At 32.6% G+C, this 27,028-nt stretch overlaps 1 protein-coding gene across 3 annotated transcripts in view; it reads right to left on the reverse strand.

Annotated features, from left to right (window-relative positions):
• The window catches only part of LOC148620940 (serine/threonine-protein kinase 32B-like), a 74,631-nt gene that overhangs the window by 40,039 nt on the left and 7,564 nt on the right, over positions 1–27,028 (reverse strand). For all 3 annotated transcript variants that reach the window (XM_088574842.1, XM_088574843.1, XM_088574844.1), the window contains 2 exons: positions 26,289–26,344; positions 18,801–19,126 (listed from right to left, as the gene is read on the reverse strand). In XM_088574842.1, the coding sequence (XP_088430968.1) occupies positions 18,801–19,126; positions 26,289–26,344 (382 nt within the window). The remainder of the gene's footprint in view (positions 1–18,800; positions 19,127–26,288; positions 26,345–27,028) is intronic.

Here is a 27,028-nt window from a genome sequence, read left to right on the forward strand (position 1 = left end):
CCTATTAACTAAGTAAGTAAAGGTATCATGCTTTGTTACCATGTTTGACAAAAAAAAATGCTGAAAAAGAGCATATATTGATGAATGCTGTAAGTTCAACTGAGTACCTAAACACTGTAAAATGTTGGAAATGCATTCGAAGTGTTTTAGAACCTCTGGAAAAATTTGGGCAGGGGCCCCCATGCTCTGTTATTCCACCGGGTCTAAGGGGGCATTAGCCCAGTATACATTTGCTGAAAAAGAACATAAAATGAAGTTAAACCATGGCTATCCAACATTTTCATCATCACCATTCATATAAAGAGATCATGTTTACTGGTACTATATTAACAAATTATAGTTAAAATCTAAGCAAGGATAAAAAATTAGCATGAAAATGGTCGTCTAGAATGATCTTTTGTCATCACTACTCAACTTAAAACACCTAGTTCCCTAAAGAAACCAAAAATCATTGGAATCTCAGCAACTGGTGAAAATCATATCAAATAGCTGCCTAAAAAATAAATTCAACACTGCCAGTCAATTCAGAATATCATGTTTGTCTAATGGGTAGCTTTCATTTTCATTATTCTTCTATAGTTGAGGAAAAAATAGCAAAAAAAAGAAATTTGACCCCTATGTTCTATTTTAAGTAACGAGGGCCATGTTTTTTGACCAATGAAAATTTTAAATGATCAGTTTGTGCAGGAAACCTGAAAGAATTATGCCAACTTTGATTAAATTGTGTAGCAATTGGTTTCAGAGAATTGTACATGTAAAAAAAACAAGAAAAAAATATGCTCCATAACTCCTACAACAGGCAATAAAATTGGCAAAGTCAGAAGTAAATATACAGTAAAAAAACACAATTATTCATGTCAGAATTTGGCTAAACCTAACAGTTTTAGAGATATATGCAAAAAATTTTTAATAACGGCGGCCATGTTTTTTGATGAATCAATAATCCCAACATCAGTTTATGCAGGACACCCCAAGGAACATTCATAACAAGTTCGGTTCCAATTGGTCAAGTACCAGTAGTGTCAGAGGAGAAGATTAGAATATCATAGACGTTCCTACACATTATTGGTGTTATATATAGTTAAATTCCATGAAATGCTTGTTTTAGGCCCCTTCTTGGCCCCTAATTCTAAAACGGTTGGGGATATAAAACCCAAAGTCAGCATCAGCCTTCCTTTTGTAGTTTAAAACCCTGTTATAAAATTTCATAAAGATCAAGTAATTGCATGCAAACCGAGTGTCTACAGAGAATAAAGAATAATATGACAAATACAGGGCCATACCAATATACGACCACAATTTTTTTGTGTTTGTATAAAAATGCATTAAATGCTTATGCGTAAGCATAAATATCTTTGCTAGCCAAAGGTCATGGTGTTGTACCCCTCCCTGCTCCCACAGAAGAGGGGACAGGACCGTAATCTTTGGCTAGAAAAGATAAATCATGGGATGGGGTTGATGAAGTTTTGAATATACCCCTTTTCTTAATAGGATTTCAGTGGCATTTAGACAGCACTATCTTTTTAGATATTATTGAAAATTTTATGTTTGCATGTTCTTCATTCTTATTGCTTCAAATGCTATTAGGGATGTAATAAAAAGCAGGACAATAGCATGGTACATTGTAGAAGCCCAACAAATCTTAGTATTCTAGATTGAAAATTAGAAACTTGGGAAAAACCAACTATTGTTGAAATCAAAGCAAGTATAACTAGAAATACTGTAAGCAAGCTCACTAAGAGAATACCCCTTGCTATAAATGGACTTAAATGAAAAACACTTGTTGGATTATCTCCTTTTATCATCCAACAGTGATTGTACCTTCATGCACATCTACATATGACACCCAACTCGTATGTTTTAGGAGGAGTTGCTCTTACAAGGTTTTAACATGTAAAATCCTAATTTCAATTATCTCCCCTTGGAGTTTTACAACATTAATTATATTCTTTCATGCACATCTTCATACAATGTATGTTATCCAACCTTTCTTTAAAATTTAATCAAATTCCCTTGAGTGGTTTTGGATTAGTTGTGCTTATGATGTTTTAACATGTAAAATCCTTAATTTCAATTATCCCCCTAAGAGTCCTCTGACAATATTTATATGCCTACATGCACATTTACATATGATACTCAAACTACTTCTATAATTTCGTCAAAATCCCTTGAACGGTTTAGGAGGAGTTGTGCTTATCATGTAAAACTCTTAATTTGATTGTCTCCTTATGGAGTCCTCCATATTCCCCAATGCACATCTACATATGATACACAACCTTCCTATAAAATTTCATCCAAATCTCGTGAATGGTTAAGGAGGAGTTCCTCTTATAAGAAATGTGGACAGACAGACGGACAGACATAGTGATTACCCTAAGCTTTGTTTGCACGAGGTATAAAAATTAGCGGGAAAATGGCAGCCATTTTGAAAGTAGCCACCCAGAACAAATTTTTGTTATTTTCATTCAACCAAGAACACAATGTTTCTTAATTGAACCAAAAATCATTGGAATGGGAGCAACTGTTGAAAATGGTTGCAAAATGGCACCCATTTAGAAATCAGCCACCTAAAAAAATATTTCAATACTGCCAGTCAACTCAGATTACCATTTTTATCTTATGATTAGCTTTCATGTTCATCATTCTTTTATAGTTGAGGAAAAAATAGCAATAAAAAATGATTTATTAACATTTATTAAATTTTGTCACATGGTTTCAGAGAAGAAGATTTGAACATGTGAAAAACGAGAAACAAATATGTTTCAGGGGCCATAACTCATACATTAGGTGAGGAATCATCATGAAAATTTTGGCATAGGTCCAGCTTCTGATGGTGAAAAATCTTATGGTCCATCAGAACTTTGCTAAATTCAATGGTTTTTGAGTTACCGGGTATTTGCAGAAAACTGTATTTTGACCCCTATGTTATATTTGTAGTAACAGCGGCCATATTTTTCGATGTTTCAAAAATTTTAATGATCAGATTGTGAAGAATACCCTAAAAATCAATCTTATATACAAATTTCACTTGATTCATAATAGTAGTTTCAGAGAGCAAAAAATGGAAATTACCAACAGGTAACCCTCATCATGCTGATCACTTTTCTTCTGCCAAAATTTGCCTAAACCTAATGATTTTTTAGGTATTTGTGAAAAACTGTTGTTTGATCCCTATGCACTATTTTTGGTAACAGCAGCCATATTTTTTTTTCAACAGATCAAAAATCGGAACATAACTTTTGTGCAGGATACCCTAAGAAACAATCATGCTAAGTTTTATTACAAATCCATTCAGTAGTTTCTGAGGAGAATATGTTTGAAAAATTGTTAATGACAACAATGATGACTACAGATACGAAGTAATGGCAATAGCTCACATGGCCTACGGAATTCAATAATAAGTTAGACAAGTAGAAAAAATTTTTATGACCATATAACAATGATTAAGATTTTTTTTAATAATCTGTTTAGGCCTTGATTTAAGTCACTGCTATCCCTAAAGGAACAATGAATATTGACAAACTAGAATTTCTCCTGGACAGTCCCAGATGCTTGATAATTTTCAATGATTAAGGACTAGTTTATGGAAACATCTTAACAACAGTTGTAGTATGGAGATGGATAAAGTCTCATAATAAATTCATCTGATTTATCCAGACTTGTATTTGTTTTCTGCTCATACTGGCAATAGACCTTGAAGCACAAGACCACCTACTTTGGTTTTCTTACCTTTTACGTAAATGAAAGGGACAAACAGATGCACAATAGAGGCTAGAAACCAGATGCAATAATCAGATGATTTACTCTTTATTGGAAACATTTTGTAGCAGCTTTATTTTTGCTATATTCAAGGGTCTGTAATGGTAAAATCAAGCTATCCAAAAAGATTTTTACAGTTCATTATGGACAAACAACAATTGGTTTGGACACTGTACTGCACAACATTTTACATTCAATTAAAAATTTTTAAAATCTGACAAAAAATAAAAAAGTCAAATTATTTTCAGAGTGGCCCCTTTGACCCTTTATAAATTAAAAACAATAAGACATATCTGTTATCTGTATGCAAAATGCAGGCAGGGACCAAAAACTAGAGGCTCTAAAGAGCCTGAATCCCTCACCTGGGTTGATAAGCAACATTCCATTTTTTGTAAAAGCAGCCATGTGTTTTCTTAGATAGAAATTCCTAACACTCATATCTAATGTACAATCATATGAATTTTCATTGAATTCAGTCCAGTAATAGAAGCAAAAAGAGCAAAACAAAATGCAAAAACGCCAATATTAGTTCACAAATTTTCACTGATATTGGTGTACGAGTAGATCTCACCATTCTGAACATTTTTACCCACATCATTCTGGTTAATCCTAATCCTAGGGGCAAAAATATACTGTTTAACCCATATGTACTATTTTTAGTAACAGAAGCCATGCTTTTACATGGATAAAAAAATCCTATAGTCATTTTGTGCAGGACACCCAGGAGCCTGAATCGCTCACCTGATTAAATTTTACCTTTCAATGGCAATAAATTTAATAAGGAGTTATCCAACAATTCTGACTCAAGATTTTGGTAGTACTTATCATAAGGATCAATTCAGCAACTGAAAGTTTCTTTCTCTCTATCATATTTTTTAAGATATTGTTTTTTTTAAGGATAAAAAATCCCCACATCAGTTCTATGCAGTATACCCCAAGAAACATTCATATCAAATTTGTTTCCAGCTGGTAAAGTAGTGTCAGAAAAGATTATTCAAAGAAATAACATTGAAAATAGCAAACAAATGTTAAAAAAGGGCAATAGTTCCAACATGGCTTATTAGGTTAACACGAAAATTTGATAATGGGTAGATCTCATCACTTAAGTAGTGTCAGAGAGGAAGAGTTTGGAAAAATAGTTAATGACGGATGACGATGACAGACGCCAAGTATATGAAACACCTTCGACCATGTTAGCTAAAAAGGACAATAACTCCTATATCAGTCAATGAATTTTCACGAAAATTATAACACAGATAGATCTCAACATGCCGAACACGTTTACTCAATCAAAATTTGGCTTAAGCTGACAGTTTTTGAGATATTTGCAAAAAACTACTATGTTCTATTTTCAATAATGGCAGCCATGTTTTTTGAGGGATAAAAAATTAAAACTGAAATTTTTGTGAAAGATTCTCTAGGGTACTTACGTTCAAAGTTTCATACAATTCTGATCAGTCGTTTTAGAGAAGATTTTCAGGTAGAGTGAGCTAAAAAGTCAATTTTTTTTTTTTTTTGGGGGGGGGGGGGTTGTGGCCCCTCTGACCCCTTATCACTCGAAAACCATAAGAGATATCTGAAATTGAATAATGCAGGTAGAGATTTTATGAGGAATCAAAATTTATGAAATTATGAAATCGGACAAAAAGTAAAAAAGTTGAATTGTTGAATTTGTTGGGCATTGCCCAACTTTGACCCCTATTACTTGAAAATGATCCAAAACACACAAAATCTGCTGATGCATTTGTTTACCAGAATTAAATAAGGAACACAATAAAAAAAAAGAATAATTAAAATCATAAAAATACAAACATTCTGAGTTGTACAAAAACCATGAAAAACACACTTAAACTCATTGATAAAAAAAAATGCATTTCAAAATACATTGTATAAATTGGATTAAAAAAAAAAAGCAGACAAAGAGAGTTATAATAAAGCCATCAATTCTGGCACATTACAGACAAGTAGGCATGGAAGTCACACAGATTACAATGGTATACAGTTCATTACATGCTTGATTAGAGATACATCAGATTTCTAATTTATTGCATGTAAATTGCAAGAACACTTTAATACTAGAAAAGGACAATGTACAATGAAAGGTTATCATGGCCACCAAATTTTTATCTTGAGTCTCAGGTACTGTATAGATAAGTAACTGTCCACATAAGTATCATGCAAATGATCCATTTGAGAAGAGGGCACATATTTTTCCGATACTGTGAGTATTGAGTACACTTTCACATCACATGACATCCATGATGCTTAACCACGGCAGCCTAACCAATGTAGCTTACAACCTCACATTTCATTGGACAAATGTGATAGCAACTGTGAAATTTAAGGCTCTGTTGGGGGCACTGATGTCTGGAATATTTTCAATCACTTTTATATGTTGAATAATTGAAAGTAGCTTACTTTTTGAACCAATAAAATATTTGATATACCAAACATAGTATGTGTACAGTAACCACACAGTTTAATCAGATTTGGATATTAACAAAGTGAGAATTAGGTCTGAGAGTTTTTCAAAGACAGTACTTGTTTTTAATTGGTGTAAGATAGTTTAAGGCAATTTGGTATAAGAATGGACACTAATTTTTCATTAGAAACTGTTTGGTAAAAGACATTTCTGGTGAATGATATAATAGAGAGCACAGCCCAAGCTGCAGCAAGAGTGGAAGTAAGCAGGGTGCAGAATGATCAGAACAAAAATTCATTGTCCAGAAATAACATGTCTCTGAGAGATTGCAAAATAACAATAAGTGTCTCCAATAAATATTTCATAAACTAATGTCTTGTAAGTCTAAAAGCAAAATAGGATTGAAAATACATACATTGTTTACATTATGAAAACATCACATTTCAGTTAATATAGTTCTTTTTACTTTTGTCCCACACTCAGTTCTGAAGACAAACAATATCAAAATGCCAGATTTTTGGCTAAAAGAACAAATGCATTTATGGTTCAAAACACACATAAATGTTTTTATTTATTTAAAAACAATTCATCTATTTGGATGATAAATTTGGTTTCAAATATAAAAACAATATTCAATAATCTCTGCTGACTAAGTACTGTTCATGTCATTTACAGTGAAACCTCATCAGAAAGAAATGTCGTACCCACTTTTAGGCAATGCCTACTCAATATCAGAATGTGTTAAAAAAATAAGAATAATCAATGGAATGCAATGCTATAGTCACCTTAAGAGTTATCTCCCTTAAGGTGAATGTAGCAGGCATTCCATTGATGTTTTCAGCCATTAGAAGACAGATAATATGAAACCATTGTTGAATTTCAATGCTCTGAAAATATTCTTCAAAACATATTCAATACATATATAAAAGAAATTTGATCTTTCACCCTATAAATCACCTTCTGCATGGTGTTTAGGTAGAATGATATGTAGAATCAACAGAACAGTTATGTTTTAAAACACTGGACAGATGTCTTTGCTCATATATAAAGGTTAATTAATTAAGTGAATATCCAAAGTTTGATCATGAGTTCCAAAGAATGCCTAGTTTTGAACACCTAGATTTAACAAGAGTGCATAAATTTTTCCCTGCATGGGAAGACATGTTTACCACAATATTTATTGCTATTTTTCCTATCCATGTAATAATTAAAGTAAGCTTTGACATTATGACTTTAGGTTTCCTACCAATAATATCTATATATAAGTAATTGGAATATTTATTACAATATTCATAATTAATAATTTGCACTTAATTTTGTTTTCCTTAAAGGATACAAATTAGTACAAAAGCATAAACTCTTTTTCCATGAATATCCTTAATCTAGCTTCACCTTATAGACTCACAAAAAGCAATTTAGAAAATTGGATGAAAGAGCTCATCACGTTTCTGGTTCATAAGGTGTCCCATATCATTTTTCAGAAATTGAGAAACAAAGTAAGTCAGTTAAATGAGCATTGATATTCATTGTCATGTACTTGGCTTTCTCCACGAAATAATGATTTTAGGCTTATATAATTCACAAAGGGAATGATCTTCTACTAATTGTCAGCTTTAGTTATTCATTATTATATAGAGATTTGTCATAATCAATCAATCAATAGATTGGTAGTGGCCTTGAGACCTGGACATTCGTCAATAATTATACATAGTACATATGGAACTTCTTGGATAGACGAAATTGTAATACAACACCTTTATCAAATATTTGTATTCTACTTCTTTAGACCTAAAACTGAAAGTAAGTTAAGGAAAATTATACATTTAAAAAAAATATATCAGTAATTTCAAACATGGTTTTGCTCATTGTCAAAAAAAGGAATTTAGGGGGTATAATTAACAATAAAAAGCTTCACAAAGCCCAGTATGATACAACAGCAGCTAGCTCAGTTCAGATGAGGTAAGTGTGGACACAATATTAGTTTTTAACACATTCCTGACTCACGGTACAGTTCATTATGGAAACAATAACTCATTTGGACACAATATTGCACAATATTTTGAAATTCAAATTAAGTACATTTTATAAAGGTTCATGGTGCATTCATTGATCACTTTGTACCTCATTATCTCAAAAACAGTAAATGATAGGGTTAATTTGGTAAGCATACATCTTATAGCTCGTGTATTTATGCTGGGGTTTTCAAATGGAATCCGCCTGAAAAAAAATTCAAAATTGCACAAAAAAACCCCCCAAAAAACTCCTTTTTTTTTTTTGGTCACCCTTTGGCAAAAAAAAAAAATAAATAAATAAAAATCAGACCAGAAATAAACAAGCTATTGTCAAAAAATCAAAAATAAATTCTTGTTTCTGGCCCCTTTGTGGCCCCTTATTCTTACTTGGCTCAAGTCACAACCCCAAAAATCAATCCCAATCTTCCTTTTGTGGTATGGCACCTTGTAATACAATTTCAAGAAGATTCATTCACTTACAGTCATTTATTTATTGTCTGGACATCAGGAAAAATTCATGTCTCTCGCCCCCTTTTTGGCCTCTTATTTCTGAAAAGTTTACCCAATAAACCAATCCAAGTCTGTCAATTGTGGCATAGAATATTGTAGAAATCATGGACGTTCCTAGTGTGCTTTTATTGGCATTATGTATTAAATTCCATGAAATGTTTGTTTTAGGCCCCTTTTTGGCCCCTAATCCTAAAACAGTCAGGGCCATAACACCCAAAATCAATATCAACTTTCTGGTTGTGGTTTGGAACCTTGTCATAAAATTTTATAAAGCTCAAACTATCGCATGAACACCAAATGTCTACAGACAATGATGATGACGACAACTCAAAACCTACAACAAATGATATCCTTGTAGATGGGACTGTGCATAATCCATTAAGATTATTAAAAGTCACTACCATCAACTAATAAAAACACAATCTGTATGTAAAGTAGAGGACTCAAGATTCTCTATACCTGTTACTTTTTAGGTTTTTTAAGTTTCATCTTGAGACAGTGAACAAAATAATGTTCAACAGTAAGTCAAAATGTAGTCAATGTAAGATATCTGGTCAAATTGGCCATAATTTTGTCTAAAAACAAAGATAATATTGTTATAACTGATGAACTTGCAAAAAAAGGATGATGGAAGTGCCTACAGAGTGTCTTAGAGACAATATTTTTCTTGTAATTCAATAGACACTTAATATTTCATTAGATTGATGAGACTGCTTTCTGTAAAGAATAAACTCTAGACAGATGTAAAGAAATGTCTTCAGAGAAAGTTTTTTTTCTATAACATATTACCTAAAATGAACAACTCAAGTAAACATTAGAAAAGCAGACATATCAATAATATGTAAATATGTCATGTCCACAATGCAGTTTATTAGTCAAACCACCACATGAAATTCATATTGCGTGGTCTCATATCGTAACGTTACAGAATACTGTCTGTTTCTCTATAAGGGCAGCATAGGTACAAGACTTTCTCTTTTCTATTATGGTTATACTAGTAATAGTATCAGAATGTTTCCACTCTATAAGCTAAGACAGTACATTCTACAAATCAACAATTTACAAAAAGGTCTATATTTACTCAAGGGGATTTGGGATTTTCAGATTTTATTTTAGGGATTGCGTATTGCAGTAGATTTTATAAAAGCAAAAGTAATTTCTTGGTGATTTAAAGTTCATCCCATTTTCCTGCAAATTATGTAAGCTGAAGTTTTTTTATCTCAGCTTATTTGGTGGAGACACAGCCATAGAGGAGGATAATAGTTAATTTAGGTAGAAATTAATACAGAAACTACTCCCAAAAAGAGTTCAGGCAACTTGAAAAAGCAGATAAATGGACTGAAAAAACAACAAGTTCTGTGTTAACAAACCAGGCTTCAATTTCACACAGTTGTGAGTGCAAAATTGATAGTAAGTTATGATGTCACAATAGGGTATGTAAGTCTCGTTCTAGTTTCATTGTCTTTACCGGAATTGCCAACGTAGAACGTATTGAAAACAGAAACCGATCTGCATTTTATTGTTTCCTCTGAATATGGCTGAAATATTGCTGCTCAGACGTTAAACCCAACAAACAAACAAACAAAGCATTTTATTGTTTACTTCCGGGTACTCGAAGCACTGTATTACAATGAAAAATCTATTATTTTATGCTTTTTCTTAATACCTTTATCATCTAGAAATAGATATTTGTCATTTTTATCGGTATATCTTTTATACAAAAATATATTTTGCCCTTAACACTCAACTCAACGCTCTCTATGTGACAAATCTCCATACTTTTGAATGGTAGACTAGGACCCATTCTCATGAAATCACGGGGTCATATGACGAGTCTTACATACCCTATACTTTTTTCTATTATAACCTTATATGAAATTAACAACTGAGACTGTGAGGAACGAGTTCAGCACTATCTGTTGGCATCTAATTCTGTATTCTCACTTTTAAAAAAGTATTTCTGAAATAACCAATGCTTACTTTGAGTATTCAATCTGCTGCTTTTACTCACACAGTAACAACATTTTTAAAGTTGAAACTGAAAAAAATCATAGTGAGCCCAATAGGACAAGATGTGATGTTGAGATGTTTAAAAAAGTGTTATTCTGTTTTATTTGTGATGTCATAGCAGATTTGACATAACTGTGTCATTGAAAATTGTCCAGTTTTTTTTAAGTACACCGAAACTTGGTAAATATTAGAATTGAAATAGTTCACTAAGTTTATCAATGTTACTATCAGTCTACAGGCTGGTACGGAAGTAGTTAAATGCTGGTACCTTTAACACTCCAGACCCATTTTTTTGCACTGTATTCCCATACGGTGACAAATCTTCAAAGCATTTATTTCTCATTACAAAAAATAATGAGCATCTTTTCAGGCATCCTTTGATAAAACAAGACCCATAAATTCACCAGTAAATGAACTCAATTAACTCTTATATTTCTCAAATGACAAGATTTGATGCAATCAAGTGAATACTTACCAGTGTCTTTGCTTGACAATTAGGTATGTAGTAAGTGTTACAGCAAGTCATATAGTTGACTTCAGGAAATCAAGGTGGTCTTCCCTTGATTGTCTGACCTGTCTTAGCTATTGTTAACTATGTATGGAATCTCATCAGGAGATTGTCATTTAATCACAGGAAAACCAACTTATTTCCCTGAACTAATTAACTCGATGTGATTCAGCAACACTTTACATTGGACGAGAGAACTATGCTAAAGGCAAACACTTTTGTAAGCATATTCAATTATTATCTCTCAAGGATTCTTTCAACTGAATACTAGTATATTCACAAGTAATACCAGTAATTTTTTATGGTATGGGGGAAAATTTCTATTTGTTGTTGTAAAAAATCAAGTTAAGTAGGTAATATTTTATTAACTAATTTGACTACCATGAAAAAATGGCAAAAATTAGTAAAGTAAAAAAAATAGCATGTTTACACTAAATACAACAACAATGGTAGCAACTAACATTATGAGCACTCAATTAGATGTACTGGTACTCACTAAAATATCTAAAATTCAAACTAAGGGTTTATTTTATGTGTTCTTTAACATACAAAGCATTTGAAAGTGGGGCATTAATTGTATGTGTCTTCTAGTCTTGATACATTGCATTGGGTCTGCAAGAGTCAACACCAGTATGCAAAACATTGTATTTTCCTTCTGGACCCAAAGCATCAACAAGACATCAGTCATCTTTCTTAATTATGGATACTTAACATATTAATATAAATTATGAAATTCAAAATACATGTTTTCCCATTTGTTTTGAAATTTAGGATTACTTAAACAAATTTCATGAGCTATTTATTTTTTTTGCCAATTTCACAAGCAAGAAAGAAAATTGTAAAAATATATCACCCCAAATAAGTTCCTTTGTCATGGGATACATGTTGAACAACCTAATTATTGCAAAAGTATCCACAAAAATAAATTGGTTTACATTATACCTTTGAAGAATTTGAAGCAACACAGAAAACCCTAAGACTGCACCATTCCAAGGGGAAAAAAACAGCAGGGACATTATGTTTTCTAGTGCAAAAAGTTAATGTCTGCAGTCTGAAGACAATATTTCTTAGCAGTTGTAAAGTCCATTAATGGTTAACCAATAATACACTGTCATCAAATGGTGACACGCCAAATTCATATCACATTACATCCGGACTTGCTCTATACATCAAATCTCTCCAATTTCCTGCAGAACCTATACACTCAAAATAAGCATGTAGGATGCCAAAAAACCCCAAAAATAATCAATTAGTTTAATACATATTTAAAGTAAATGCTGTATGAAAACTTCCATGGGGGTATATCTATGATAGCACCCAGTGGGGCACTATTACAGCATGATAACATAAGAAAATAATATTTTTTCTATTTAAACAAGAGGCTTCCAGGAGCCTGAATCACTCACCTGGTTAAAGTTTGTCTTTCAAGGGCAATACATTTAACAAGGAGCTGTCTAACAATTTTGACTCAAGAACACTTTGGTAGGACTATCATAAGGATCACATTAGTGATTGAAAGTTTCTTTCTACCTATTGTAGTTTTCAAGATATTGGCTGAAAACTGTATAATAAAAAAAAAACCAAAAAAAAAAAAAACATCATTTTTCATCTTTTAAGGGCAATAACTCTTACAAGGAGTCACCTGACAACTTTGATCCCTGAAGAATTTTGAAGGTCTTAAAATAAGGGTCATTTCAGCAATTGAAATAATTTTGCTAAACCTAATGGTTTTGGAGATATATGCGAAAAACTACTGTCTGACCCCTTTGTTCTATTTTTTTGTAATGGTGGCCATGTTTTTCAATGGATCAAAAATCCCCTCATCAATTCTATGTAGGATACCCCAAGCAACATTCATACCAAGTTTGGTTCCAATTGGTCAAGTAGTGTCAGAGAAGAAGATTTTTGAAAGAAACAACATTAAAAATAGCAAAAACAAAAAAAACGTCAAAAAAGGGCAATAACTCCAACATAGCTCAACAGATTAAAATGAAAATTTGACCACAGATAGATCTCATCATGCTGAACACTTTTATTCCGTCAGAATTTGGCTAATCTTAATGGTTTTGGAGATATATGTGAAAAACTACTGTCTGACCCCTATGTTCTATTTTTGGTACCAACAGCCATGTTTTTCGACGGATCAAAAATCTCCAAATCATTTCTATGTCGGTTACCCAAAAGAACACTCATACCAAGTTTGATTTCAATTGGTCAAGTTGTGTCAGAGGAGAAGAGTTTTGAAAAATTGTTAACGATGACCGACAACGACAACAACAGACGACGAAAGACGCCAAGTGATGGCAATAGCTCACATGGCCTTCAGCCAGGTGAGCTAAAAACGAATACAGTGTGTACAAAATGTAGTTTTGCATACTGTAAACCTTGAAATATTTGCCCAACAACATGAAGCAAAAAAAATAAAACTGTCAAGACTATTTTCTTCATAGGTCACTGTAAAACAATATTAGAAGCAGTCGCAAATTAAGAATTTTCCTTAAGTAGATTAATCTCAGATGCCTTGAAAAAAATGGTTTAAAAACATCCTGGTATAAAGTACTACTATGTGATAAATGGTAGAACTTTATATTATAAGCATATGATTACTGACATCTGCTTATGTTGCACCCATGGTATTAAAGAGTAATCAAGGGAACCAAGGTTATAGCGGTAATCAAAAGAATGCAATCCAGGGACAAAGACCAGACATGGAAAACAGACACACACAACAGAGAACATAAAGTAACTAAAATCATAAATACAAAGTAACAAAAGCAAATGAGCAACTCAGACTCCACTAAAAACTGGGAGCATGGACCAGGTGCACCAGTAGGGTAAGCATCCTCTGCTTTTCTAGAAACACCCACAGAGTTGCTCATAAAAGTAAAGTCCGGGTTAGACAAACGAGGAAAGGAAAACTATGAACTGTTGAATGAATCAGTTTTCATGGTGGAGATGGATACACCGTAACGATCCACGAGTTCATGATGACAACCATAAAACTTCTGTACTGATGACTTCAATCTTGTAGCAACATAACCCTGTTCCAGAAGTCTATTTGTTAGAGTTCTAGTGTGATACAAAAAGTATGCGTAGTTTCGGCAAGCTCTGGCATAATGAATGAGTTGTGATATGAACACTCCATACGCAGGTGCTGAAGGGATGTTGCCACAGATGAAAGAAAAGTTGACAATTCTGAATGAAAAGTCATCACGTTTGTCGTTAAGTTTGGTCAATAGTTTTCCTTTACCATCGATTTCTAAGTGTAGGTCAAAATATGAGGCTGACCTTACAGTGTCTGTAGAATCCTTTATCTCAAGTTCTTTGGGGTAGATGCGATGTACCAAATCCCTGAAATTAGGATTGTTTAAAGATAATACATCATCTATATAGCGGAAACTGAAATTAAAAGATCTAGCCAAATGATATTCTTTCTTTCGGATCAAATCAGCTATAAAGTCAGCCTCATAAGAGTGAAGGAATAGGTCAGCAAAAAAAACAAGTTGTTCCCATTGGAATGCCGACCGTTTGTTGAAAAACACGTCCACCATGTTGTCGATTAAAAATTCCAGCATTTTGTTAACATCTTCCTCTGTATATTTGGAAGATGATTTGGAATTATTTCTTACAAAGTATGAGGAATCTCTACCAAGAACTATTAAAATTACAATTTATGATGACGGAAAAAGTGCAGAACAGATTATATTATAAAACATTCAGTATCTGGTCTGCTATATTTTCCCTCAACATTGAGACTGAAGAAAACATAATATATTAGAACTAATAGACACTTTCTTGTTAAGGTAGTCAATCAGCATTGGAAACGCAAGGAACAGTTGGGTAGAACAAAACAAATTTTCCTCACAGAAATTAATTTTAAGCATGTTGTTCGACTACACCACAGTTTGAAATGGAAGGGTCTTTATTGTGCTGAATTGTCAATTCATATGTATCACATTGTGTGAAAGACTGCAACAAGCATGCATGTTCATGTTCATGAATTTCCCATGAAAATCTATCCCACCTATGTCAGTCAGTACAAAGCAGCCTCCAAAGATATGTTAGTTCAAGGAAAAAAGAACCAATGATACATGTACCAGTATAGGCATGTTCAATTCTATAAATATATGTACAACAATAGGAATGGAGATCATTACCCTGTGAAAATATGAATGGTTCAAAATCTTTCAGTTTGAAGTGATGTATGCAGTAAGCAGACGCAACATCATGTGTTATATGGTCTCACATATTCCAGTTAGTCAAACATCAGCAATATCACGGTGTGTTATCAATGAAGTTAAATGCAATTAGAGTACAAATAGCTCTGAATGGGTAATGCCTCAAATCATATTACAAGGTTCAGGGCAAGAACACTGAACATTTAAATATCCTATCAGTATGTAAAATACTAATCAACTAAAGTTTTTTTTTATGTAGCGAGCCAATGGTCCTGAAAAGGAGTTAACAAACAATCCTTATCAATAATAAGTCACTTTAATGACAACCTTTGAAACAAGTAAAGTATGGGTAAACCGTAATTCCCCTGTACTTTAAAAAATTATGATTTTGTTCTTCGGATGAAATTAAGATTCCTGTGCCCTTGGACCAAAGCTTTAAACTTGAAATTAATTGAATTTTGACAAGTAAAATTTAATCACCATACTAAGTTGTTCTATTGTGATCTAAATCATCCAAATTCAATTTCTGCTTGGAAGGCTTTAGTTTTAATTAAGAGAATAAAAGTCAATTTTAGGCAACAACTCTGCCACTTGAATTATTGGTAATGCAATCGTAAAGGATTGAGAGGTGAGTAATGATTTGTGAGTGGTATTTAAAAACACTTGTTAGAGTCAAGAAAGTTTGGTAAAATTGATTGGCATTAGGATATCTAACTTCAAATTACAGAGAAAGAAATGTCATGAAAACAGAACACAGATACAGAAAGCTATTTTACTGGTAAATGACATGCATGTAAAAATGACTTAATACAAGAATGAGATTTTACCATTTCACAATTACTTTGGCTTGTAAAATTAGCTGTATTGAGTGAACTATTGCAGGAGACTTAAAATCTTGAATTTGTACATTTACAAGTATGTAAAGAAAACATCTATAGAAAATGTGATGAAGAATGGGCACGCACTTGCATGTAGTTAATCAAAAATAAATTAACTGAACTTTTTATCAAGGAATTGAAAAAGTCCAGCAATATTGGTATTGCTGCCTAACTAAATTGGTCTGAGTAATAACAAGATGTACAGCAAGGGACAGTGTCATAAGTTGAGAAGTTCTTCAATACAAAGTTTTTCCCGTGAAATGAATGAAAAATATGCCAGAAGCAGTAAACAGGCAAAGTAATTGTTTAAACTTATATAATCAGGACTTATCCTGAAAGATGGCATAATGTATATATGGTACAAAATGGTAGAGTCATATGCCTTTTCAGTGGATGATTCTAGTTCTGGTATAGTAGTTGATATATAGGATTAAAGTGAAAAATGCCAAATGTTATTGATATTGTTTTGGTATGGTGATACATGTACATGTATAGGGTGACAGACATATGTCATACAAGTGGATGAGTATTGTTCAGGTATGGTGGTACATGTACATGTATAAGGTGACAGTGACATATGCCATACCTGTGGATGATTATTGTTGTGGTATGGTGGTGCATGTATTGGATTATATTGACATATGCCATTACCGTGGATGATATTGTTCTGGTATTGTGGTACTTGTACAGGATTAAAGTGACAAATGCCATACCTATGGATGAGTGTTATATTTGTTTGGTGGTACATGTATAGGGTGACAGTGACATTCATGTATGCCATACCTGTGGATGATTATTGGTATGGTAAGGTGATATACGTATAGGGTGACAGTGACATTCATGTATGCCATACCTGTGGACAATTATTGTTCTGTTAATGTGGAACATGTAAAGGTTTAAAGTGACAAATGACATACCTGTGGATGATTATTGGTCTGGTATGGTGGTACATATATTGGGTGACAGTGACATATGCCATACATGTGGATGAGTATTGTTCTGGTATGTTGTTACATGTATAGGTTAACAGTGACATACATGTATGCCATACCAGCAGAAGTTTATTGGTCTGGTATGGTGGTACATGTATAGGGTGACAGTGACAAATGCCAAAGATGCCAAAGATGTGGTTGATTATTGGTTTGGTATGGTGGTACATGTTTTGGGTGACGATGACTTATGCCATACCAGTGGAAGAGTATTGTTCTGGTACAGTCGAACCTTGATGTGTCGAACTCAGATTAGTCGAAATCTCTGATATCTCGAACTAATTACAAAGTCCCAGCAAAACTCTCCTTACTCCAATACATTTTACCTCGGATGACTCGAAATCAGATGAATCGAAAACCTCTGATAACTCGAGGTAATCAATCAGTCCCCTTGATAGAACTTCGAGGTTAATTAACCCTGTTGTATCGAAGTCAACTAATTAGTCGGAAAACTGATTGATTTATTACAAACCATGATCAAAGTGTGTTTTAACAATGATCAGCATGGCTATTAAAATTAATTTGTTGACACTCTTTATGGTTTGATTTGTTTATTTAATGAATTTAAAATTGTGCATGTTGTTAAAAGAAACGAATTGTATTAAAAATATGTTGGAATTAACAGTGATATCGGATATTTTGATGAAAAATTTTTAAAAATACAGATGAATTGTAATGGTATCTGACTATTTAATGAAACATCAAACAGACGATAGTAAGGGTATTTCAACGACTACATTCGTTTTGCTAGTGAATTTGAAATTTTATCATAATAATGAAGAACACATGGTTTGATGATACTCCTGATTGTGAATCAAACACAGCAACATGTTATGAACTATGACGTTTTTGATCTAGAAAAAACAAAGAAGAAAATTGCACTAAAACACTTGGTGCCGTTCAGTATTTCAAACATGATATACAACATGCAAAAAAATATCTTCCGATATGAAACACAACACATTACGAAGTACCCTGTAAAGTGAAGTGAAGTACATGTACAAGAACAACAAATGATGTAAATACAGAAACAATCATTAACCAAACTACTAGTATTTCCGGTTTATCCTTGACCTCGGATTACTCAAACCTCGGATAACTCGAACATTTTTGCATGGTCCCTTCAACTTTGACTTAATGAGGTTTGACTGTATGTTGGTACACATATAGGGTGACAGTGACATACATGTATACCATACCAGCAGATGATTATTGGTCTGGTATGGTGGTACATGTTTAGGGTCACAATGACACATGCCATACCAGTGGAAGAGTATTGTTCTGGCATGTTGGTACATGTATAGGGTGACAGTGATGTACATGTATGCCATACAAGCAGATGACTATTGGTCCAGTATGGTGGTATATGTATAGGGTAACAGTGCTATACATGTATGCCATACCAGCAGATGATTATTGGTCTGGTATGGTGGTACATGTATAGGGTGACAGTGACGTACATGTATGCCATTCCTCCGACTGATTATTTTGGTATTGTAGTAAATGTACATGGTGAAAATAACATATGCCATACCTGTGGATAATATTGTTCTGCTGCAGGTAATCCAAAGCTAAGGCAATTTCACAGATGTACAACCGAACCTGGTACTCGTCAAATTGTACTTCCTGTTGAATGTGATAACGCAAATCTCCACCCAGAAGTAGATCAACAACCATAAACATGTCCTCTTCATCTTGGAATGTGAACCATAAATTCACAAGAAATGGATGTTCTAAAATTGTCAAGATTTCAATCTCTCGGTAAACGTTCCTTACAGCATCTTTCTTGATACACATTAATTTGTTCATGTACTTCATAGCATACATTTTCTTTGTGTCTTTCTTCTGGACTATGCATACCTAAAGAAGAATGACAGAAAGCAGAGCAGTTATCACTCACCGAAATGCTGTGCATAAACTTCATTTCTATTGTCTACAATTTGGAAAATTTAGTGTTTTTTAGATTTTGGTGAATTTAAAGTTATATCTCAGCAAATAATGATAATTACAGTTATGTATTGCACTAAATGCTACACAGACAAGGACACTTTTTTAAAGCTGAAAACCAGTATTGGAACTTTTACCCATGTTTTAAAAGTAAATTATCAACTAGTTTTTTCAGTCAAAAATTTTAATGACAATTACTTTTGACACTCTATGATATTGGGAAAAAAATCATTCCTGATTTTGCATTACTGTTTGACCTTTTAGAGAAAGATAACAGTATAACAAATTTAAAATAATAATCAAAGTGCTGATAGCACTGGAGATGTTTGATTCTTGTAAAAATTGTAGCATGAACAAAATTTCAAAGATTACATCATGTTAAATAAAATTGTGATCATACATTTCATTTTTTTAAAATACTATTGAGAACTGTCCTTTTTTAAATGTGAATAAACTGTCAATCCATACTATCGATCCGACTTCACACACATTTACAAATTTTGTTCCATTCCATCTTTTTTCCCAATTTTAAATCTATCCAAAATTTATGTGCAGTTACATTCAAAAGCTATAATAGAGAATTTATCCTAAATTACAATTACACTAAATAAAACCAATGTCAGCTTGAGAAAATAATTTCCTAAACACAAGATTTTCAAAAGCTAGACATATTTATCAATTTGAATTTTCCCACTCAATTTTACTTGATTAAATCACTGCTCTTCACAACCTGTTTAAAAATGGTAAAATATTAATGATAGGATGGGAATTTGACTTACAAGTGAGTTAAAATGACACATTACTGCAAAAAATAAATTCCCTAAATTCAAATTAATTCTCAATAATTACATTTGAACTATATTTTTTGTAGTGTTCAGGAATGGTAGGGAGGTTCCAGTGATGAACCAGTGACATAAGGTATTTTGATCCTGAAAGATCAAAAATCCAAAAAGATTCACTGAGTGCAGCTTGATACAACTGCAGTGGTTGAACCCTGAACAGTTTGAGCAAATGTGGACACAATAGTAGTTTTTGACACACTTAAGAATAGGGACTTACAATTCATTGTGTACACATTAACATGTTAGGACACTATATTGCACAAAATTCTAAATTCTATTAAAAATTAAAAAAAAACAATTGGTCAACTTCAACTTTATCACAAGGAAACAAAGTGTCCCCAGAAAACAACACTGACAACGACAACAACTGTGCCATCACTATATAGGACACCAAATTGTAGGCTAGGTACAGAACAAAAAAAAAAGGTTTTTGGGGATTAAAAAGTAACAATGAAATTGTAATATTTTTACCCTAGTTGGATCATTGTCTCTGACATTCTTGTTATTTTCTAAAGTGCTATGTACATGTAACCTTTGAAGTGTTTAAGGTTAAGTAAATGTCCTCAGTGGCTTCATGGGATCTTGCTAATAACAGAAATTTTATATACCGATAATTTAACAATATGTTATATAAAGCTGCAATCTGTATATAGATGTATCTTATAAGCTCATACAATCACTATATCACCAAACATCTAATCATTCCTTCCAATACATGCTGAGAAAAGTTATCATCTGGAAACCATCTGGGGACAGATGAACAGACAGATGGATAATACAACTTTTTTGATGGTATCACGTCATACCACCCCACTCTATTTGGCAGGGTGAAAAATAATGTACTACAGTTAACGATCTACATCCATCATCTAATTGACCCTATAATCATTAGTTTAAATATATTTATTTGCTAAATGAAAAGCAAAGAGATAGGACAAAAGTTATGAAAGTCATCTAATAATCATTGATCAAAAGATTATAATTCTGATAACGATAATCTCTCCCAAAACTGTACTTAATGTTATAATCTGATGAAAAATTTGTGTTGACGTAACATTATCCACAATAAAAGACTTGCACGATTCTGCACACTGAAGTGTTACTATGAAATCTCAGCAGAATTGTACTTTTCCAGGATTTGAACAGTGACATTTATGGGCTAAAAACCCATTAAACATCCTGGATTCTGCATTTTACGATTCTTTACAAGGGAAAATATTGATTTTTTAAATAATTATTTAAGCAAAGTAAGAAGGAAGTACAGTATATCTAATGAAAAATAAATAATTTTGAGGTATCATAAATAGAAATGATTTTTTTCCCTTCTTTTTTACACTGGTCTATAAATCAACACTGAATTAAAGTTTGTTTTAACATAAAACAAAAACATTATGTCTCCCCCGTTGTCCCACAAAGTGAATCCACTTGCAGTATCCACCATGTCCACAGAACAGCTTCAAAAAATTCTGTTGAGAGGCTGCAGAGAAGTTGCATTGACCAGTTTAGTAGTTTCAGAGACTTTGAACGAACAAGGTAATAATGAGGATTTTTGATAAGTTTCTAAGTTCAAAGGGACACAACTCCCACAAAATTTAGGGGATAAAAATTTACTAGTAATGTACACAACAAAATATAATGTTCTTGATACAAACCACATTTAGTAAAATTTGGTTCAACAGTTTTAGAGGAGTTGCACTGACAAGGTAATTTATGAGGATTTTTGATAAATTTCATAGTTCAAAGGAGCATAACTCCTACAAATATTTGGGGATTAAAATTTCCTGGTTATAAGCACAACTAAATTTGTTGTTTTTGCTACATACCACGTTTCATAAAATTTGGTTCAGTACTTTCAGAGGAGTTGTGCTGACAAGGTAATTTTGAGGATTTTTGGCTAATTTCTAAGATCAAAAGGCATAACTCCCTGGAAATATGCACAATTACATATGATGTTCTTGCAACATACCACATTTTGTAAAATACAGTTCAATAGTTTCAGAGGAGTTGTGCTGACAAACCTTGTAATGGACACAATGATACTCGGACCAAAGTACACACTGACAAAAGGACGAGTCAAAAACAATAAGTCACCCCACCAAAGTGGGGGAGACATAATTACCAATCTACAAGCCGATATCCAGCTACAAATCTAGTTGTCTTACCAAACAAGAAAATCAAGTCAAATCAGTTTTATTATTATTTACAGCTTTAACTAGAAACAAATTTAGCTAGCTCACAAAGAAAATACTCCCACTTTAAATGGAGTTAAATATTCAATGTTAAACACATCAGTTTAATTACCTTCCTTTGGAATCCTCTGATGGTAACTTAACTATTTCATGCACAACTATATATAATACCCAACTATCCTATAAAAAATTCATCTAGCAAACAAAATACATAAGGATGGGAACAAAAAAAATGGACATGGGCATCATTATATACCCCAGGCATCGATTTCACAAAAAATCATAGAGTAAAGTTGATTGTATGTAATGATGTTGTAATAGAACATAGCATTGTGACATCATAACTATGATAAATTTTTCATGTACAACTTTTTGTGACTCCTATTCAATAGGGGTAAAGAATAGTATAGTTAAGATTATGTTAGCTTTGTGTTCAATGATTGGATGAAGCCAGTGTATTGTCATAGAAGCTTGTTACAGTCAACCGAAATAGTTCACTTCTGGGGATGGAGTTGAACATCCTAGACAGATTGACTATTGCATAATGAACTTCCATAGGTTAAAAGTTTCTATTAGGGGATAGCTATTGATTCTGAGAGACTGGCAGTCTCAGTTAAGGCAGAATATTTTTTTTTTAAATATATGAAATTATTAGCATGAATAAGGGGTTCCCTGCTTTTGCACCTCTCATACCTAGGGAAAATATTAATCTTTAACAATTTGCAAATCAGAAAATTTATTTTAAAATGCTAAATGGCTACATGTATATCTTTTAGTTTCATTAAATTGGAGATGAGATTTTTTAAAATATTTTTTCTAGGTAGTGGAGGCCAGAAGATTTATTTCAAATTTTTTTGTTTACTAAAACTGCCAGCCTTCCCTTCAGAATATGGGCATCCCCAAGAAGACATACTAATAGATTAAAACATCAAAAAGAAAATAAATGTACAAAGAAGTACAAAAGAAATGAATAGCAAATTGTAAAATGTGAAAGTTTTACTCCATTCAAAACCTAAAACAAAGCCTTACACAACATAAAAAGTGTTTTACAGATTACAACAAATACTTCAATAAACTCTTAACTATAGTAATTTCAAAAGAAAAAAATTCTTATTAAGTAAATACCAATGAGTACATTGAAATATTCCTAGTCATTATTTGATCAATTATTGCCTGGCTACCCTAATTTTGCTAAAATTTGTGTACTGCTCTCTATCTCATAAACACAAAATCCACAAATCTAAGACACTTTAGTGAGGCCTAATGAGTCTGAAAACAGCTGTAAGCTCAGAAACATTTTACGGAATCAGTACAAGATTAGATTTCCAAGAACGTCAACCGACACTGTGTAATTACTTTACATTCTTACAAATGTCAAACTTTTCGATAGAGATGGATCTAACCGTTATAACGACATCAATCTATGACTTCAACTATGGCAATTTCATTATTTTTTTCTGAGAAAGATTCAAGAACTAGCAACAGGCAAAGAAGGGAAAGTATTCTTAGATTTGGATGAAAATTTCTGTCAATGTTTCAGAGAATGGCATTTTGATAAAAAAAAATAACACGAAACACACAAAAAAAATGTTAAGTAGGGCAACTACATGTATATGAAAAATAAAATGAACAGTTACACTCACATTTATTTTTTTTTTGCAGAAAATAAAAGGAACAGCTTTAGTAAAAAATAATTTGGAAATTTTCCTGCAGTACACTTACTCACCATATGTTTTCATTGACTAGTGAACTATTTACAATATAGCATAGAAAGCTGTGCCAGAGGATACAATTTTTCATACATTTTTTTTAATTAAATATCTTCTCATTTTAAAAAGTTTAAGAGTAATATCTAAGGATTTGTCTATTTAAAAAAATAAAAACTTGTGAAAATTGGTATTTCTCAACATAAAACTATAAAATCACTTTTATAAATCTTAAAAACACTAGAGGCTAATCACTCAACTGGTAAAAAATAGTTTTTTTAGCCTTCTTCGGCTGAACTCTTGACCTTATGATACTATTGTCATAAGATTCATTTAATCAAAAAAGAACACCTTAGTTCTGCACCTTGTTTTCATATTATAAAATAAATTTTCTCATAGCCAATTTTTGACTCTTAAAGGGCAATAACTCCAACATTGATCAACAGATCTTTATGACTATTTTGGCATAAGTCTGTCTCACCATGCAGATGAATTTTACTTCATGAAAATTTGGCTCAACCCATTGGTTTTTTTTATCCCGTTATTTCCACAAATCCTCAATTTTTAGTAATGGTGGCCATTTTTTTCAACAGATCAAAAATCTCGACAAATGAATTGTTAAAAATATCCTAACAAACATTCATGCCATATTAGTTTTCAATCCATCCTTCTAGTGGTCTCATAGGAGAAGATTTTCAAAGTTTGAAATGTAAAATTTGGAAAAAATCCATTTCAGGACCCATAACTCAATCATCTGTAAACAGATCTTTCTGACTCCTATGGTCTATTTTTAGTAACTATGACTATGTTTTTCACAAAATCACATAGATTGTTAATGATGTTCTATGGAAAATTCATGCTTAGTTTTGTTTCAATCCATCCAGTAGTTTTAGAGATTTTCTAAGTTGGAAATTTAAATTTCAAGGAAAAAAATCCATTTCATGAGCCATATAATTGATCGTTCTGACAGTTTCGGCATAGGTCAAACTCGTTATGCTAAACAATTCTCCTCCCTGTCGGATTTTAACTAAACCTAACTGTTTTTGAGTAATGTGCAAAATTCTGCAATTTGACCACTATGGTCTATTATTAGTAATGGTGCCCGTCAAAAATCCTCATCCACAGATTGTTTAAGACATTCTACATAACATTCATGCTGATGATGTTTTGTTTTAATCCATCCAGTAGTTTCAGAGGTGAAGGTTTTCAAAGTTGGAAATGTAAAATTTAAGGAAAAAAATCAAGTTAAGGACCTATAACTCATTCATTCCTCATAGGATCTTTATGAGCATTTCATCATCGTCCATCCCATCATGCAGAACAATTTCAGCTAAACCAAACTGTTTTAGAGTTATTTGCAAAATTGTGCAATTTGACTCTATGGTCTATTTCCAGTACATGTAATGACAGACTTGTTTTTTTTGCCAGATCAAAATTTCCCACACTAAGATTATTAAAAATGCCTTAAGGAATATTCATGCAAATTTTGGTTACAATCTGTCAAATAGATTCAGAGGAGAAGATGTTTGAAAAAGTTAATGGACAGTGACGGATGACGGATGATGGACACAGTGATGGCAATAGCTCACATGGCCCTTCAGCCAAGGTGAGCTAAAAATTAAAGTTAATTTATCCAGACAGGATGAAAAATGGACCTCAGCAAAGGCCAAATGTCAAAAAAATCATCTTTATTTTGCAACAATAATAACTTCACATGAATTTACTCACTACTTGTTTTTAACATGAAAGCATGTGAATAGTATGTGACACACAAACCTGTTTTCACACCCAATTTTCTGAATGCATGTAGCAATATACTAGCGTACTATCTAGCATAAAAAAACATTCTCAATATAGCCTTTGATATAATATAAACCAACTCTCACTTCATACTGCATTTTATTAGCAAATGACTGTGACAGTTCATTTTCGTGATGACAAAGAAAGATTTACATGAACCATCAACATGTAACAGATTTACGACTACCTGCATAAAATTTTCCCTCCTTATACAAAAAGCACACTATATCAATAATGAAAACTTTTTTTTTTTTTTGAGGATGTTAAAGAAATATCTATTATTCACCTATACTTAACTGCATATGAAATAGTTCATTTCAAGGGATAGAGTTGGTTTTCCTTAACAATTGACAATTTTCTATCATTTGCCATCAATATTTGAATCTATGTTGGATAGAAACTTAAAATCTCCACGCCAATTGTCAACTGTCCATGATTAACTACCTTAAGGCAGTTCATCAGGTAAGGAAGGCTAATTGAAGTAAACAATTATACTTGCTATAAATGACCTAAGGTTAAGACAGTCTCAACAACTTACCTTCCCAAAACTTCCCTTTCCTATTGCCCTGAGAATCTGGAAATGGTCAAAATTCACTGGAAAAAGAATAAACATGGAAAATTTATGTAATGCATTTTAAAACAAGTACTATCTTTAAAAATAAAGATAGTCGATGCAGTAAAATTTGTTCTTTTTACTTCTAATTTTCTACATTTCATTCAGGAAATAACACATGGGATGCAATTTTAATTTCCGATACAGTTTTTTCAAAGGCAACTAAGTTATCAGTATCTGACAAATCAGTAAACAGAATTGCGATCAGATGACTTGCATTTCCATGGAAGAGCGTCTTTACAGTCAAAGGGTAAAAAGCGAAACTAAACCAACTGCGTCGGGAAAACATTTTTAACTATGTCTTTGCATAAAATAAATACTGTGAAAGTACTATTGTTTGTGGAGTACCAAATTTCATGGTTTTCTTGGGTATGCCAAACCACAAAATTTTGGTTCACAAAAGGAGATTTCCATTGATGGGTGCACTGAAAACCTCAAAACCACAAATTCAATTATCCAAGGACTTGGATTTCTTCCCTTATCCACAAAAATTGGTATCCTGTCACAGCAGTCTTCTGTTTTTTACATGAATAGTCAGTCTATACTCCTAAGAAACTTTTCACCAAATAGTATGACTGATTACTGTAAATGTTCTAATTTTCGTGGGTGCACTAATTTTCTCTATTTTTGCAGTGGACAGAAAACTGTTTAACACTATACAACAC

Source organism: Perna viridis, chromosome 3 (assembly GCF_037379345.1).
Source record: "Perna viridis isolate PV_CMFRI_1.1 ecotype Kerala chromosome 3, ASM3737934v1, whole genome shotgun sequence".
Lineage (NCBI taxonomy): Eukaryota > Metazoa > Mollusca > Bivalvia > Mytilida > Mytilidae > Perna > Perna viridis.